The following is a 13,356-nucleotide window of genomic DNA, read 5'->3' as shown; positions in this document are numbered from 1 at the left end:
CCCCCCCCCCCTTTATTTTTATTATACTTTTTAATATGTTTCTTTGCGGCTTAACAAAAAAGGAGGTCTTTAAATGGAGCGGATATTGGGGAAAATGGGTGTGGTTAAGGGGGTGTGGCCACTAAAGGGTGTGGCCACTGAGGGGCGCTGTAAAGCTTTCTCGCACAGGGCGCCTAAAGGCCTAAGGCTAGCCCTGCATGTAGCTATGCGATTGTAAAAATATCTCCACAGAGTAAAGACAATCTGAGCATAGGAAGCTCAATGGCACATACCTTAGCCAATGAGATAGTTACAGTAGAACACGTTGATATTAAAACAATATCTTGAGCGTAGAAAACAAGTACGCATATCTCTAATTTTATAGAAGTAAAAAAAAACTTCTGGGGTTGATACAAAACCTTTCTTAGTTTGTGAAAACAAGGTTTTGAGCCATGACCAAAAAGGGATTTTGTGTCCTGTCATACAGATTCCAGTCACGCAGTACATACATGAGAGTTTAGGTCTTCTTAAACAGGAAAATAGTTGAACATTCCATCATAGTACATGAAGGAGAATATAAATAGGAGTGTTCTCACAGTTTTTTTAGAATTCATAAGCAGTATGTTCAAATGAAATTATTTGCACCATATAAGGAATAAAAGGTATGAAGATGATGTAATTGATTTAAAGTATGCATAGTAATAGATAAATGCAGTTACATATTAGCTAATGAAAATTATTTAAGTTATTATCTAAGTAATGATATTGCATTTCTTTTACAGGAAATTACTTACAAGTCAATGTTACAAGATAACATGATGCTTCTAGATGCTTTCAGATGAAAGAGATTCTGAAGATCAGAAGAAGAGCCTTTTCTGGAAGAATATTTGGCAGTCAAAGTTTTGTTTATTATAGCAATGGCTATATTTTCAAGTTTTCATAACATTACAGAATTATTAAAGAAGACCATCCTATGAAGAAAAGAATTATTGACTTTTGTTACTGAACTTAACTGATGACTAAATAGTGTATTACACAATTAAATTTTTCATACGCACATTTTATAAGGATTCATTTTTCACATTTATAATCACACATGATGTTGTTAGGAACAATAACTGTATCGAAACAGTATTGCCATGAATTATTTTAGTTTAAGGATAAAATATTTTAAGGTACATTTACAGACATATTTAAGGCACGCTTTACATTATAAAGTGTATGTTTAGGATAATTTGACACAAATGAACACAAGTTTAAGAAAAAGTCATTGTGACGTTGGGGAGCCCACAGAGCACTCGCACAGAGGGTGTTTAAACAAACGTAAGCTTATCTTCAACATAACTTAAGGCAAAAGTCTATATCTTCAGCACAAATAAGGTAACATAAAGCTGTGTCTCACCAGTTTGTTGTACAGAGTCCCAAAGTTTTTCAGCAATACAGCAGGTTGTTCATACATCAGCCACAGCTGATCACTCTCTCCTCACAACTCCCCCCCCCCCCAGGGTTAGAGCCTCAGCCTGCTCATGGCCAGACACCCAGCAGCTTCGTGATGATGGTCCTCCCGACCTTTTGAAACACACCTTGTGTGCCACAGACCCTCCTAGCCATGCCCACACACCGCGTGTGCCACAGGCCCTCTTGGCCTCTCCAGCCAGACTCCAGCATGGACACAGTCTCCCACTCTCTGCAAGCTGCACCCCTGACTGCCTCTTCCTATCTGTCCAGTCTCTTAATAGGGCTGTTATCAGCCACCTGGACAGTCTGGCCTGGCAATTGGCTGCACCTGGCCCCTGGACTGGAGATTTCATCCCGCCCCAAGACTCTTAGAAATCCCCAGAGACCCAGATCCCAGTTATATTCCAAAAAAGCCAGAAAGAACTGGACACCCAGCTCCTTCCCTGTAACACTATATGTTTTCTGGACCCTCTCAGCCCCTCTGGCTGAGAGTCCTGGGCGCCAAACACAGCAATCACCATAGTGACGCGGCACTGTCCTGTCATACATATTTAGACTTGAGTAGAGTAAACAAGAAAATTAATATTTAATGTTACATACTATTTTTGGGAAAATTTGAAATATCTATTTATGTAAGGATCCACTAAACAAAGTGTTTTTATATTTAATAATGAAGATTTCAAGGGACTGTATTATTTGATAGAGTTTAAGGAAAATAAGACAAATACAGATAAGACAAGTCTTGCCAGGCTTATTGTTCCTAATACTGGATCAAGGATGAAATATGCAAATCAATCATTTTATGGCTTTTGAATATCTGTGATACGCTTCTGACATGACTGATATATGAATTAATGAAAATTAGTATAAAATAAATAGGAAAAATGATTGAAATTCAAATTAATCAATCATTTTCAGAGAGAATTGTAAAAACCATAATATTCATATAGGGAGTATGTATGTATGATAAATGATGATTGATTTTCTAGATTTTAATCTGTCCAAGTGTGGAAATGCAGTTTAACTGTACTAATGATTTTGAATTACAAATGGTAATTAAATCAGTAAGCCTGATAGGCAGACCCTAAGTATAGTTTGAACAGCTGTTAGGTATGTTCATAGAGTAGACTTGTGCCCTTTTAAAGTGGATTGAAGGATGCAAAGAGTAGTTGAAGGAATATACATGACTCAGGACTATTGTAATATCCATTTACAGAGTATGGAACTTCATTATGCTAATATGTAGTGAAAATAGAATTTCAATATGCTAATTTGAACGACTTTTTAAGGTAAACATATCATAGGTTATTTTAAAGTAGAAGATGGACATAAGGACAGGACACTCAGACTCCCCCACTGGGAGAGAGGCACACTTACACACGGACATGATGCAGACACACACACAAATACTCTAAACTTTTAAAACAACATACTTATACACTTTCATAACTATTTTTATATTTTGTTTCATGCCATTTATCTTGTAAATCATTTGTAACTTTGTAATTAAACAAATTTTTGAGTTGTATGCGAGAACGGAAGCAATTTTCTCTTTTGAACTTCTTCCACCCTATTTTGCAAGATAAAAAGAGTATGACATAAAAAATTATATTCTACAGTGAGCAATCTTGAGAAACACAGAGTCCAGTCCACTGACTTTACTTTAAAGAGTGATGAGTTTTATCGATGCTTTACACAGGTTATATTCAGTGCTTGAATAAAACCAAAAACTCCAAAATTTAAAAAAAAAACAGCTGTATCCCGGCACTAACTACACATAAACACAGCTCTTACTAGCAACTGCACATAGTGTTTGTCAGGCACCACAACACACAGGTTACCAACCTTTGGCTCCAGAAAATTCCCACTGTCTGCTACCCCAGGTTCCAAAGCGCAGTCTGTTCAGCTCACCTGCACTACATTGGCTTTGGAGGACAAGGAGTAAGATCTAGGACTGACTAGAAGTCCCGAAAGGTGTATGACAGGAAACTGGGTTCTCTTCATGATCGGCTGCAACAATATATTATAATATATACAATATATATATATATTTTTTTAGGTCAATGTCTCCAGTTTCCCTATAAGATAAGCAGGAGCGGCCATTTTGCCAAATATCAAACTGCACGCAGCTCTGTGGAGGGGACTAACACAAAATGGCTCCTGCAGAGGAGACAGACATTTCTGAATATTGGATGCCCCTGTCTGCCTGACATGTTGTGTCTGGGTCTCAGGTGCTATATAAACTCTGGCACAGCCTTCTAAACCCGTACTGTTCTGGTCAATCCTGGACAGGTGGCAACCCTACCTGTATAGCTCAACATGCAGCTAAACCCCCCTATTCTACAATAAACTAAATTGTGTGAAATCTTGAAGGTTCCTTAACAAAACAGGGTGGGTGAAACTGGTGAAAAAGGACATGAACACAAAATCAGCCTATAAACATGTAAATATAATGTCAGCTTACAAATATAAAGCAAAACAACTCCATCCATGCCAGCGATGCTGCTGCAGAGGGATTTCGGCATTTTCCTTCAGACGTGTTTGATCAGCAGGAGCGGCCACTAGTAGACATTGGTCACTAGTAGACATTGGATTATCTCCTCTGTTCTAAGATGGAGGCTGAATTCCCAGAATGCCCTATTTCCTGGGAGTTTACCATAGAAAAGAGTCTGTGCCACTGTAAATAGAGATGTTTCTCTTCAGCACCATCTTGTGGCCAATTTTCATATGGCAGGTAGGTAAGCCAATAACTTCCAGCCAGTCATGGCAGAACTAGGTCACTAGTAGACATTCTCACATTATTTTGAAGAGGATTCTTATTTTTGATTGGCAACACAAGCACTTTTCATTAGTGTGAGATAATATTTTGGAAATCACCAAGGAGGTCCTATACTACCTAAGCTAATCCCTTGATACTTACTAAATGACACCTTTACATGAAGAAAATTATTTATGTCCACATTAAAATAATTGTATTTGCATGAATTAGGCTGCTATCCCTTCATGCCCTGAAGATATTGTCTGTGTATCCTCTTCTGGTGAGAACCCTGGGTGGCCTAATATAGGTCACCTATCGAGGGTGTTTTTAGTGGTGTTAGCATTTGCAACCAATTTAAGAGTTTCCCAGGTAAAAAGGGGTCAAGGAGGACAAAATCAGAGTTTGCCTACAGGGTCAGACTCAGATGAGCAGAATAGCCATTGTAGTGATCTAGCTATTAACATACTGGTTTTGTTTGATGTGGAATCTGGTGAAGGCTTGTGCTATGCCATGTGAAAGTGGTTGTTTTGCAGCTTTGGAATTTTGTTGTATATGAATTGAGTTTAATAAAGCAACATGATAACACAATTGTTATATAATGCAGATCTGTAGGAATCAGTGGCATAACTAGGGGGTAGGGATCCACCTTAGGGACAGCCAGCTGGGGGTTCTCTGGACTGGATCTTCCACCTCTCTGCATATTATCACTATGCAGGGTCCATGCAAAGCCACAGGTTGTGTTGCCATGATAACATTCCTGCCCTCTATAGACTTCTGATACAGAGGGAAGCTCTTCCAGGAACCTCCTTGGCTCTGACATGTAACATGATACAAAGCTAAGAGGAATCCTGGGAGGACTTACGCTCATTCTGCTTCTTATCTAAGGTCTGGTAAGCATTTTGATGGATATTTTTTCTGGGTGATGGGGTAGATTTTTTTGCTGGAGGGAGGGAAAGGTAATATTTTTGATGAGGGGAGAAAGGGGGAATTTTTTCTTTGGGTGGAGAGATGCGGTAGTAATTTGTGCTTAGGGGCTGAACTGGTGTTGAGGGAGTTACTAGTAAATTGCCACAAGTGCCCATCTGTTGCCCACATATTGTCATGATTACTCATTTAGTGTTACAGTTGGCTTTAACTGTCCACATAATGTAATGATTGTCCATTTTTTACTCATGTATTGTAACAACTGACACGTTGCCTGTCTACTGTAGGTGACTGTCCACGTGTTCCTTGTAAGGGGGTGGAGATGGAAGAGTTGTCAAATAAATATTAGACACTATCTTTTATATTTGAGGAATACATTTTAAAATTATCTTTTGCAGCTACCAAATATGTTTGGCAACCTCCGTTCCACCATGATGTCTCTAATGATTGGATCTTATGCATCTTCTGCCATAACATTTCCAGCCCTCAAAGTAAGTTCTCTACATTCTGGACGCTTGATGTGAATGGAGTCAGTTATTCCCTTTCCTAATATACAGTGCATGGAATTTATCAAAACTGGAGCAGACAAAATCTGTAGCAGCTGTGCATGGCAACAACTCAGCTTCTGTTTCATTTTGAAATCGTAACTGAACAAAGAAGCTGATTGGTTGCCATGGGCAACTGCTCCAGATTTTGTCTGCTCCAGTTTTGATAAATTCCCCCAGTATGTTTATTGAAATGAAAAATGATAGACTGCACAAGTAAAGCTACACTATTAAGTGCTGTTTTTTACAAAGTAACTTGATCTCACTATATTCTACATTTAGCCATTTTAGCTTTTTACAGATAGTGGTGATATAGGAGCCAGAAGGTCTTATTGTGAGAGTCTGATATCCTTCCAAATCTTGAATTTGTTGGGTATGTGCAGTATATGCCACATTCTGCACTTGAGAAGCTGTGGACAACTGTATAGACTACTAAAAAGGAACTTGGTTCTGACCCTAGAGAGGGCTCAGGCCACAGTAGTTATAAAGCAGGGGTGCCCATTAGATCGATCACGATCTACCAGTCGATCGCAAAGCGATCACTGGTAGATCCATGGGGGGGGGGGGGGCGAAGGACGGAGCCACTATCACAGCAGCATGGCCAAGCAGTGAGGAGAGAGGGAGAGATGCTCGGCCAGGATCTGACAGCCGGCCGCTCTCTCTCTCTCCTCACCGCCCGTTCATGCTGCTGCGACAGCGACTCCCTCCATCGCTCCCCCCGAGGCTGAAGTGCTTCCTTCACTTCTCCGCGGATCCAGAGGAGAAGCTGCAGGGTGAGCCCCCCTGTGTGCGTGGCCGAGCGGAGGAGGATCGGTACATATCAGTGATATGTACCGATCCTCTGTACAAGACAAACACTGGAGCGATCAGCTGATTACTCCAGTGTTTGTAAATAACTGGGGACACATAGTACTATGTGTTCCCAGTTATGAATGAACAGGGAGTGCTTTACATCACTTCCTGTTCATTCATGACTTTCTCACAGAATTATTGTGAATAGCCCGTACAGCACCCCTTTGGTTCTACTGAACGAAGGGGTCCTGGGACCGAAGCTAGCTGAAGGATCTGCCGAAGCTACGGCCAGATCCTTCGGCAGCTTCGTGAATAGACCCCTAAGTGTGTATCTGGCCTGTCCACAACGAAAGCAAAGGAGCAATTAAGTTGTGCAGCGATACGATAATCTTGTGTTAAAAGGGAGCTGCAATTTGGATAAAACCGACAGTGATTCAGTGCACTTGGGGATCTAGCTGCAAACCTGTGAGAACCATAATTGTGAGTACCGTTTCAAATGGTCCCGGGCTGTTTCTGTATGCGTTTCTGCTTTCTAGTATAAACTGCTACTTTTTATCAAAATCATTTATTAAAAGCAACGAGATCATTTCTTCAATGGAACTATCTAATAGACTTACCTCCTGGGTTTAAACTGTATTGGATTATGATCAGCTACTTTGCAATTACATTATATAGCGCACTTTAACGAACAGTTCATTACATTTATTTATACACAAAATCATTTGTCTGAGCATACTTGAGGACTTGATAATGAACCCGTGAGAACAGTGAGAATTCATTCATATAGCTCCGGGCTATCTCTCATACCGCTCAGTCTCTCAATAGAGCATGTTATTCAGGGTCAAAACTACATACTTAAAGAAGCAGATTATTTCATATATGTAATAATCTTAGAGATTAATTATTTGATTTTGTATTCTGTTCGATAATGAACTGTCCTGTCTTCATGAAGCGATACTTCACAGTGCACTTAAGAAAGTAATACACTGGTCCCTCCCCCCCTGGATTTCCACTCGCCCCCACGCAATTTTCACTCGCGAATTGCGAGGGGGCGAGTGGAAATTTTGAGCCCTGACTGGATCTATTCATTTTCCTCTGAGCTCCACCGGAAATTAACTATCAATATTATCAGCCTGCCCGAAAGAGTGAGTGATGTGTGTGAGTTAGACATCTTTGTCAGACTATGGTTTTAGAATTGTTTAAGGGTGGGGGTAAGGTGCTATTTGGTTTTATTCATGTGCAATAATTTTGTATTGATTAAAAGTATCTAAAATTGAATATTTATTTTGGCTACTCCGATCCTTTATAGCTACTGTGGCCTGAGCCCTCTCTAGGGTCAGAACCAAGTTCCTTTTTAGTAGCTTACATTTAGTTATGGATTGTTGAGTATAGCCAATTGTAACCTCACATTTGAGGAAAAGGGTTAATTTAGTGTCTCTGGATAAGCGCTCCTTGTCTCTTAGACAACTGTACAGAGACTTGCGTATAACCATTCAATCATCTGTTGTGTTCAGATGGATTTTGAAAATTTCGGCACAAAGGACAAAAGCCAGAAGGTAACAAGAGACAAAAATATAATTGATAAATATGGTCACAATAGGTCCAGAAGTTACATAGTTACATAGTTACATAGTATTTGAGGTTGAATAAAGACACATGTCCATCAAGTCCAACCTAGTGTGTGTGTGTGTGTGTGTGTGTGTGTGTGTATAGATCCCTGAGTCACCTCGTTATTAGGAGTACATGTACCCCTGTATATTACCATTTCTCAGGAAATCATCCAAAAGCTTCTTGAATGATTCCACACTATTAGCTGAAATTACTGCTTGAGGCAGCGAGTTCCAGACCCTAACCGCTCGAACTGAGAAGAACCCCCTCCGCCCCTTGTGTTTGAATTTTTTTTCTACCAGTTTCAGGTGGTGGCCTCTAGTCTTTGTTACGTAATTAGTCGTAAAGAGTTTGTTGCTAATGTTGCTATGACTATAGAACATTTTGTACATGAAAATCATGTCCCCCCTTAATCTCCTTAGTTCCAGCGTGAACATATTTAAATTTAGTAACCGTGTCTCATAGCTCTGGTCCTCCATCCCTTTGATGAGTTTGGTCGCCCTTCGCTGGACTTTCTCCAGTTCAAGGACATCCCCTCTGTGTACCGGTGCCCAAAACTGCACCGCATACTCCAGGTGAGGCCGAACCAGTGATGTGTAAAGTGGCAAAATTATAGACTTATCCCTGCAAAACATTCCCTTCTTGATGCAGGACAGGACTCTACTAGCTTTGCTTACCGCAACCTGGCATTGTAATCTATTATTGAGTTTATGGTCTACAATGACCCCCAAATCTTTCTCCATTTCAGACTTCCCTAGCGGCATACCCATTATTGTATAACCCATTTGCTTGTTTTTTATCCCAAAGTGCATAACTTTGCATTTATCAACATTAAACCTCATCTGCCATAAAGTTGCCCACTCCCCTAGTCTATCCAGGTCCTCTTGTAATGTTATACTATCTTGGTTTGTTTCTATTACCCTCCCAATTTTGGTATCGTCAGCAAACACTGAGATTTCGCTGTTTATTCCGTCCCCGATGTCGTTAATAAACAGGTTGAAAAGCATGGGTCCCAGCACAGAACCCTGAGGCACACCGCTAATGACACTAGCCCAGTCTGAAAGGGCGTCATTTATTGATACTCTCTGTACCCGTTCCTTTAGCCAGTTCTCTATCCATGTACACACCCTTCCATCTATGCCCATAGCTCTTAGCTTGTGTAGTAAGCGTTTATGAGGTACCGTATCAAAAGCCTTAGCGAAATCCAGATATACCACATCCACCGACCTCCCTCCATCCAGATCTCTACTTACCCCCTCGTAAAAAGTCAGTAGGTTAGTCTGACAGGAACGGTCTTTCCTAAACCCATGCTGATTATCACTAACTATACCATTAGCCTGATCAAATTCTACGAAATAGTCCTTAAATCATTCCCTCTAGAAGTGTTTGTAGTACAATTGTTTTTTACAGTCGCGTTATTAGTACACAGTATGTGGTCTACAGGAAGAGGTACACAAAACAGCAGTTTTAGTTATTCTATAGAGCAGTGGTGGCGAACCTTGGCACTCCAGCTGTTTTGGAACTACAAGTCCCATGAGGCATTGCAAGGCTCCGACAGCCACAAATATAACTCCCAGAGGCAGATGCATGTTGGGATTTGTAGTTTTGGAACAGCTGGAGTGCCAAGGTTCGCCACCACTGCTATAGAGGAGATATAGTATATCTCAATTCAAAATGTGTGGGCTCTCTGTTTTCATTCTTTATGTAAAATAACTGCTTTCTTATACCATTCTTTCTGCAGCTTATATACGAGGCAGGTATCTCCTTCGTGGGGATTATGTTGGGTTGGTCCGCTTTAGCTTGCCTGATTTTTCTCAATTGTCTCATCAACTGGCCAAAGGAATCTATCCCATCACCTGAAGAAACCACTTATAAGTAAGTTTATATGGCTGCAGGAGCCTGAAAGTGACTATATGAGATTAATATATGTACTGTATAAATATGTGTGGGTTTGTTTCCATATATGACACTGAGCTTTCAGAGCATGCTAGTGTCTCTTAAAAGAAAACTCATCCATACTTTCTGGCAGACTTTGTCAATCAACTAGTTAAGTTGGCCATACACTGCTCTATTTTTTTCGCTCATCACATGGGCTGGATAAAAAAAGAAATGAGCAGATTCCCCCATCAAGGCTACAAGAGTGTTGATCAAGGTTCCCAAAGTGCATAACTTTGCATTTATCAACATTAAACCTCATCTGCCATAAAGTTGCCCACTCCCCTAGTCTATCCAGGTCCTCTTGTAATGTTATACTATCTTGGTTTGTTTCTATTACCCTCCCAATTTTGGTATCGTCAGCAAACACTGAGATTTCGCTGTTTATTCCGTCCCCGATGTCGTTAATAAACAGGTTGAAAAGCATGGGTCCCAGCACAGAACCCTGAGGCACACCGCTAATGACACTAGCCCAGTCTGAAAGGGCGTCATTTATTGATACTCTCTGTACCCGTTCCTTTAGCCAGTTCTCTATCCATGTACACACCCTTCCATCTATGCCCATAGCTCTTAGCTTGTGTAGTAAGCGTTTATGAGGTACCGTATCAAAAGCCTTAGCGAAATCCAGATATACCACATCCACCGACCTCCCTCCATCCAGATCTCTACTTACCCCCTCGTAAAAAGTCAGTAGGTTAGTCTGACAGGAACGGTCTTTCCTAAACCCATGCTGATTATCACTAACTATACCATTAGCCTGATCAAATTCTACGAAATAGTCCTTAAATCATTCCCTCTAGAAGTGTTTGTAGTACAATTGTTTTTTACAGTCGCGTTATTAGTACACAGTATGTGGTCTACAGGAAGAGGTACACAAAACAGCAGTTTTAGTTATTCTATAGAGCAGTGGTGGCGAACCTTGGCACTCCAGCTGTTTTGGAACTACAAGTCCCATGAGGCATTGCAAGGCTCCGACAGCCACAAATATAACTCCCAGAGGCAGATGCATGTTGGGATTTGTAGTTTTGGAACAGCTGGAGTGCCAAGGTTCGCCACCACTGCTATAGAGGAGATATAGTATATCTCAATTCAAAATGTGTGGGCTCTCTGTTTTCATTCTTTATGTAAAATAACTGCTTTCTTATACCATTCTTTCTGCAGCTTATATACGAGGCAGGTATCTCCTTCGTGGGGATTATGTTGGGTTGGTCCGCTTTAGCTTGCCTGATTTTTCTCAATTGTCTCATCAACTGGCCAAAGGAATCTATCCCATCACCTGAAGAAACCACTTATAAGTAAGTTTATATGGCTGCAGGAGCCTGAAAGTGACTATATGAGATTAATATATGTACTGTATAAATATGTGTGGGTTTGTTTCCATATATGACACTGAGCTTTCAGAGCATGCTAGTGTCTCTTAAAAGAAAACTCATCCATACTTTCTGGCAGACTTTGTCAATCAACTAGTTAAGTTGGCCATACACTGCTCTATTTTTTTCGCTCATCACATGGGCTGGATAAAAAAAGAAATGAGCAGATTCCCCCATCAAGGCTACAAGAGTGTTGATCAAGGAATCCCTTCTGATTTATTTGTATTGCATTGGTTGCCGTCTTTGTTCGTAGGAAGATTTTCCAACCGGCTCCTTCAATTAGCTAAGCCCAGTGTGCAAATTTCGTCCTGTTCATCAAGAACTGGCTGAAATTTGCAGTGTATGGCCACCTTTAGGCTCCTGTTGTCATTGCTAGTCATTGAGAAGGTGGTGTGTTCCTCCTGAGACTTCTTCAGCTGCTGTCTAAGAGTTGTTTAGAGCTACAGTAGCTGCAAGTAGTATTAAATATTATTGTACAGCATTTTATTTTTGCATAATATTTTAGTATTAAATATTATTGTACAGCATTTTATTTTTGCATAATATTTTTTTTTATTACTGAACTCAATAAAAAGAAAATAGACACAAAACACTATAGATTTCCTTAAGGGATACACGTTAATATAATTATTACTCACATACTCTCTTATAATCCTACAGGAAAAAGGTCACATTGCGCTCTCTTGCACTAGACCACAAAGTCACCGGAGATCAGTTTTATACCCATGTGACCATGGTTGGCCAACGTTTAAGTCGGAAAGGAGATCATGAAGGAGGTCATTTGTCTAATGAAGACTTGCCAAAACATGTAAAAAATAATGGTAAGGGGGGTTAGCATTTATTTTAACTAACTCTAAATTGTATCTTTGTCTTTAGTAGACATACTTCTGTAAAGGACTCAGGTGAGAAGATACTGGTTAAAGTTTTAAGGCCACCATTTACTCCCTGTCCATGCATCAAATTGCAATTAAGTTTACATTTTAGTGTCCAGTTTTATTAAAGTGACATTAAAGTCACAAATATTTTCCTCCCCCCATGCTGCTTTAAGGACTTACCTTAAATGCTGCCTCTTGATCCAATCATCTTCTTCCTTCCACTCCAGTGCTGGTGCCGGTCTCTGATCCACCGCAGACTCCTGTCTCTTTCTGTCCCACATTGTCCGACATGCATGCTCACAGCTGCGTGCATTCAGCTCCACTGTGTCTCTCCTCTTCTCCCTGCCGAAGATCTGTAGTGCGCATGCACTCGCCCCATGATGGACATTAGGATGTGAGCGATCAGTGGAGACAGAGGTAAGTAATAACCTTTTTGGTAACTTTTTTTTTAATGTTTTGCATATATCTTCTGCTTGCTCACAGTAGATACTATATATGCAAAACAAAAAAAACCAAAGGTTTAATTGTACCTTAAGTTAGGTTGTGGGAACACCATTTGTAACAAACACTGATGTTCTGAGCTGGGGAAGGGATGGAATGAAAGAGAAAATAATTAGGAATTTGTGTTACCAGATTGCTTGCTAGAATTGTGTCACTTTGCTGACACTGAGACCAGATTCTGTGTTTGAATAGAGCAAAAGGTTGAATTGCACATTAGCAACATTTAAGTCTTTTTGGACTTTATGTATGAGCAAATCAAGCAAAAAAAAATGATTTTCCACGACCCATTTAGGTGTTGAGAATAGTTACATAGTATTTGAGGTTGAATGAAGACACAGGTCCATCAAGTTCAACCTATTGCGTGTATGCAGTGGCGTAACCAGAGTTCTGGGCGCCCGGGGCAGAATTTTTTTTCGCCCCCCCCATCATATAAACAACCACTGGAACTGTACCCTGCACCTCCCCTCCACACACACATGTTTATATTTAATTTTTCAAATTTTTATATTTTATTTTTTTTAAAAACTTTTTCATTTTTTTAAATCAATTTTTATTTATTAATTAATTTTTTATTAAATATTTTTATTTTTTACTTTACTTTTAGGGGCTTC

At 40.0% G+C, this 13,356-nt stretch overlaps 1 protein-coding gene across 1 annotated transcript in view; it reads left to right on the top strand.

The window, feature by feature from the left end:
• LOC108790637 (large neutral amino acids transporter small subunit 3-like) overlaps positions 1–13,356 on the top strand; it is a 213,740-nt gene that overhangs the window by 146,424 nt on the left and 53,960 nt on the right. The window contains exons 5-7 of the mRNA XM_018560943.1: positions 5,518–5,610; positions 9,806–9,939; positions 12,030–12,190. Of these exons, the coding sequence (XP_018416445.1) occupies positions 5,518–5,610; positions 9,806–9,939; positions 12,030–12,190 (388 nt within the window). The remainder of the gene's footprint in view (positions 1–5,517; positions 5,611–9,805; positions 9,940–12,029; positions 12,191–13,356) is intronic.

Source organism: Nanorana parkeri, unplaced genomic scaffold, assembly GCF_000935625.1.
Source record: "Nanorana parkeri isolate BGI_ZX_2015 unplaced genomic scaffold, ASM93562v1 scaffold490, whole genome shotgun sequence".
Taxonomy (NCBI): Eukaryota; Metazoa; Chordata; class Amphibia; order Anura; family Dicroglossidae; genus Nanorana; species Nanorana parkeri.
This window is presented reverse-complemented; position numbering and strand designations above follow the sequence as displayed.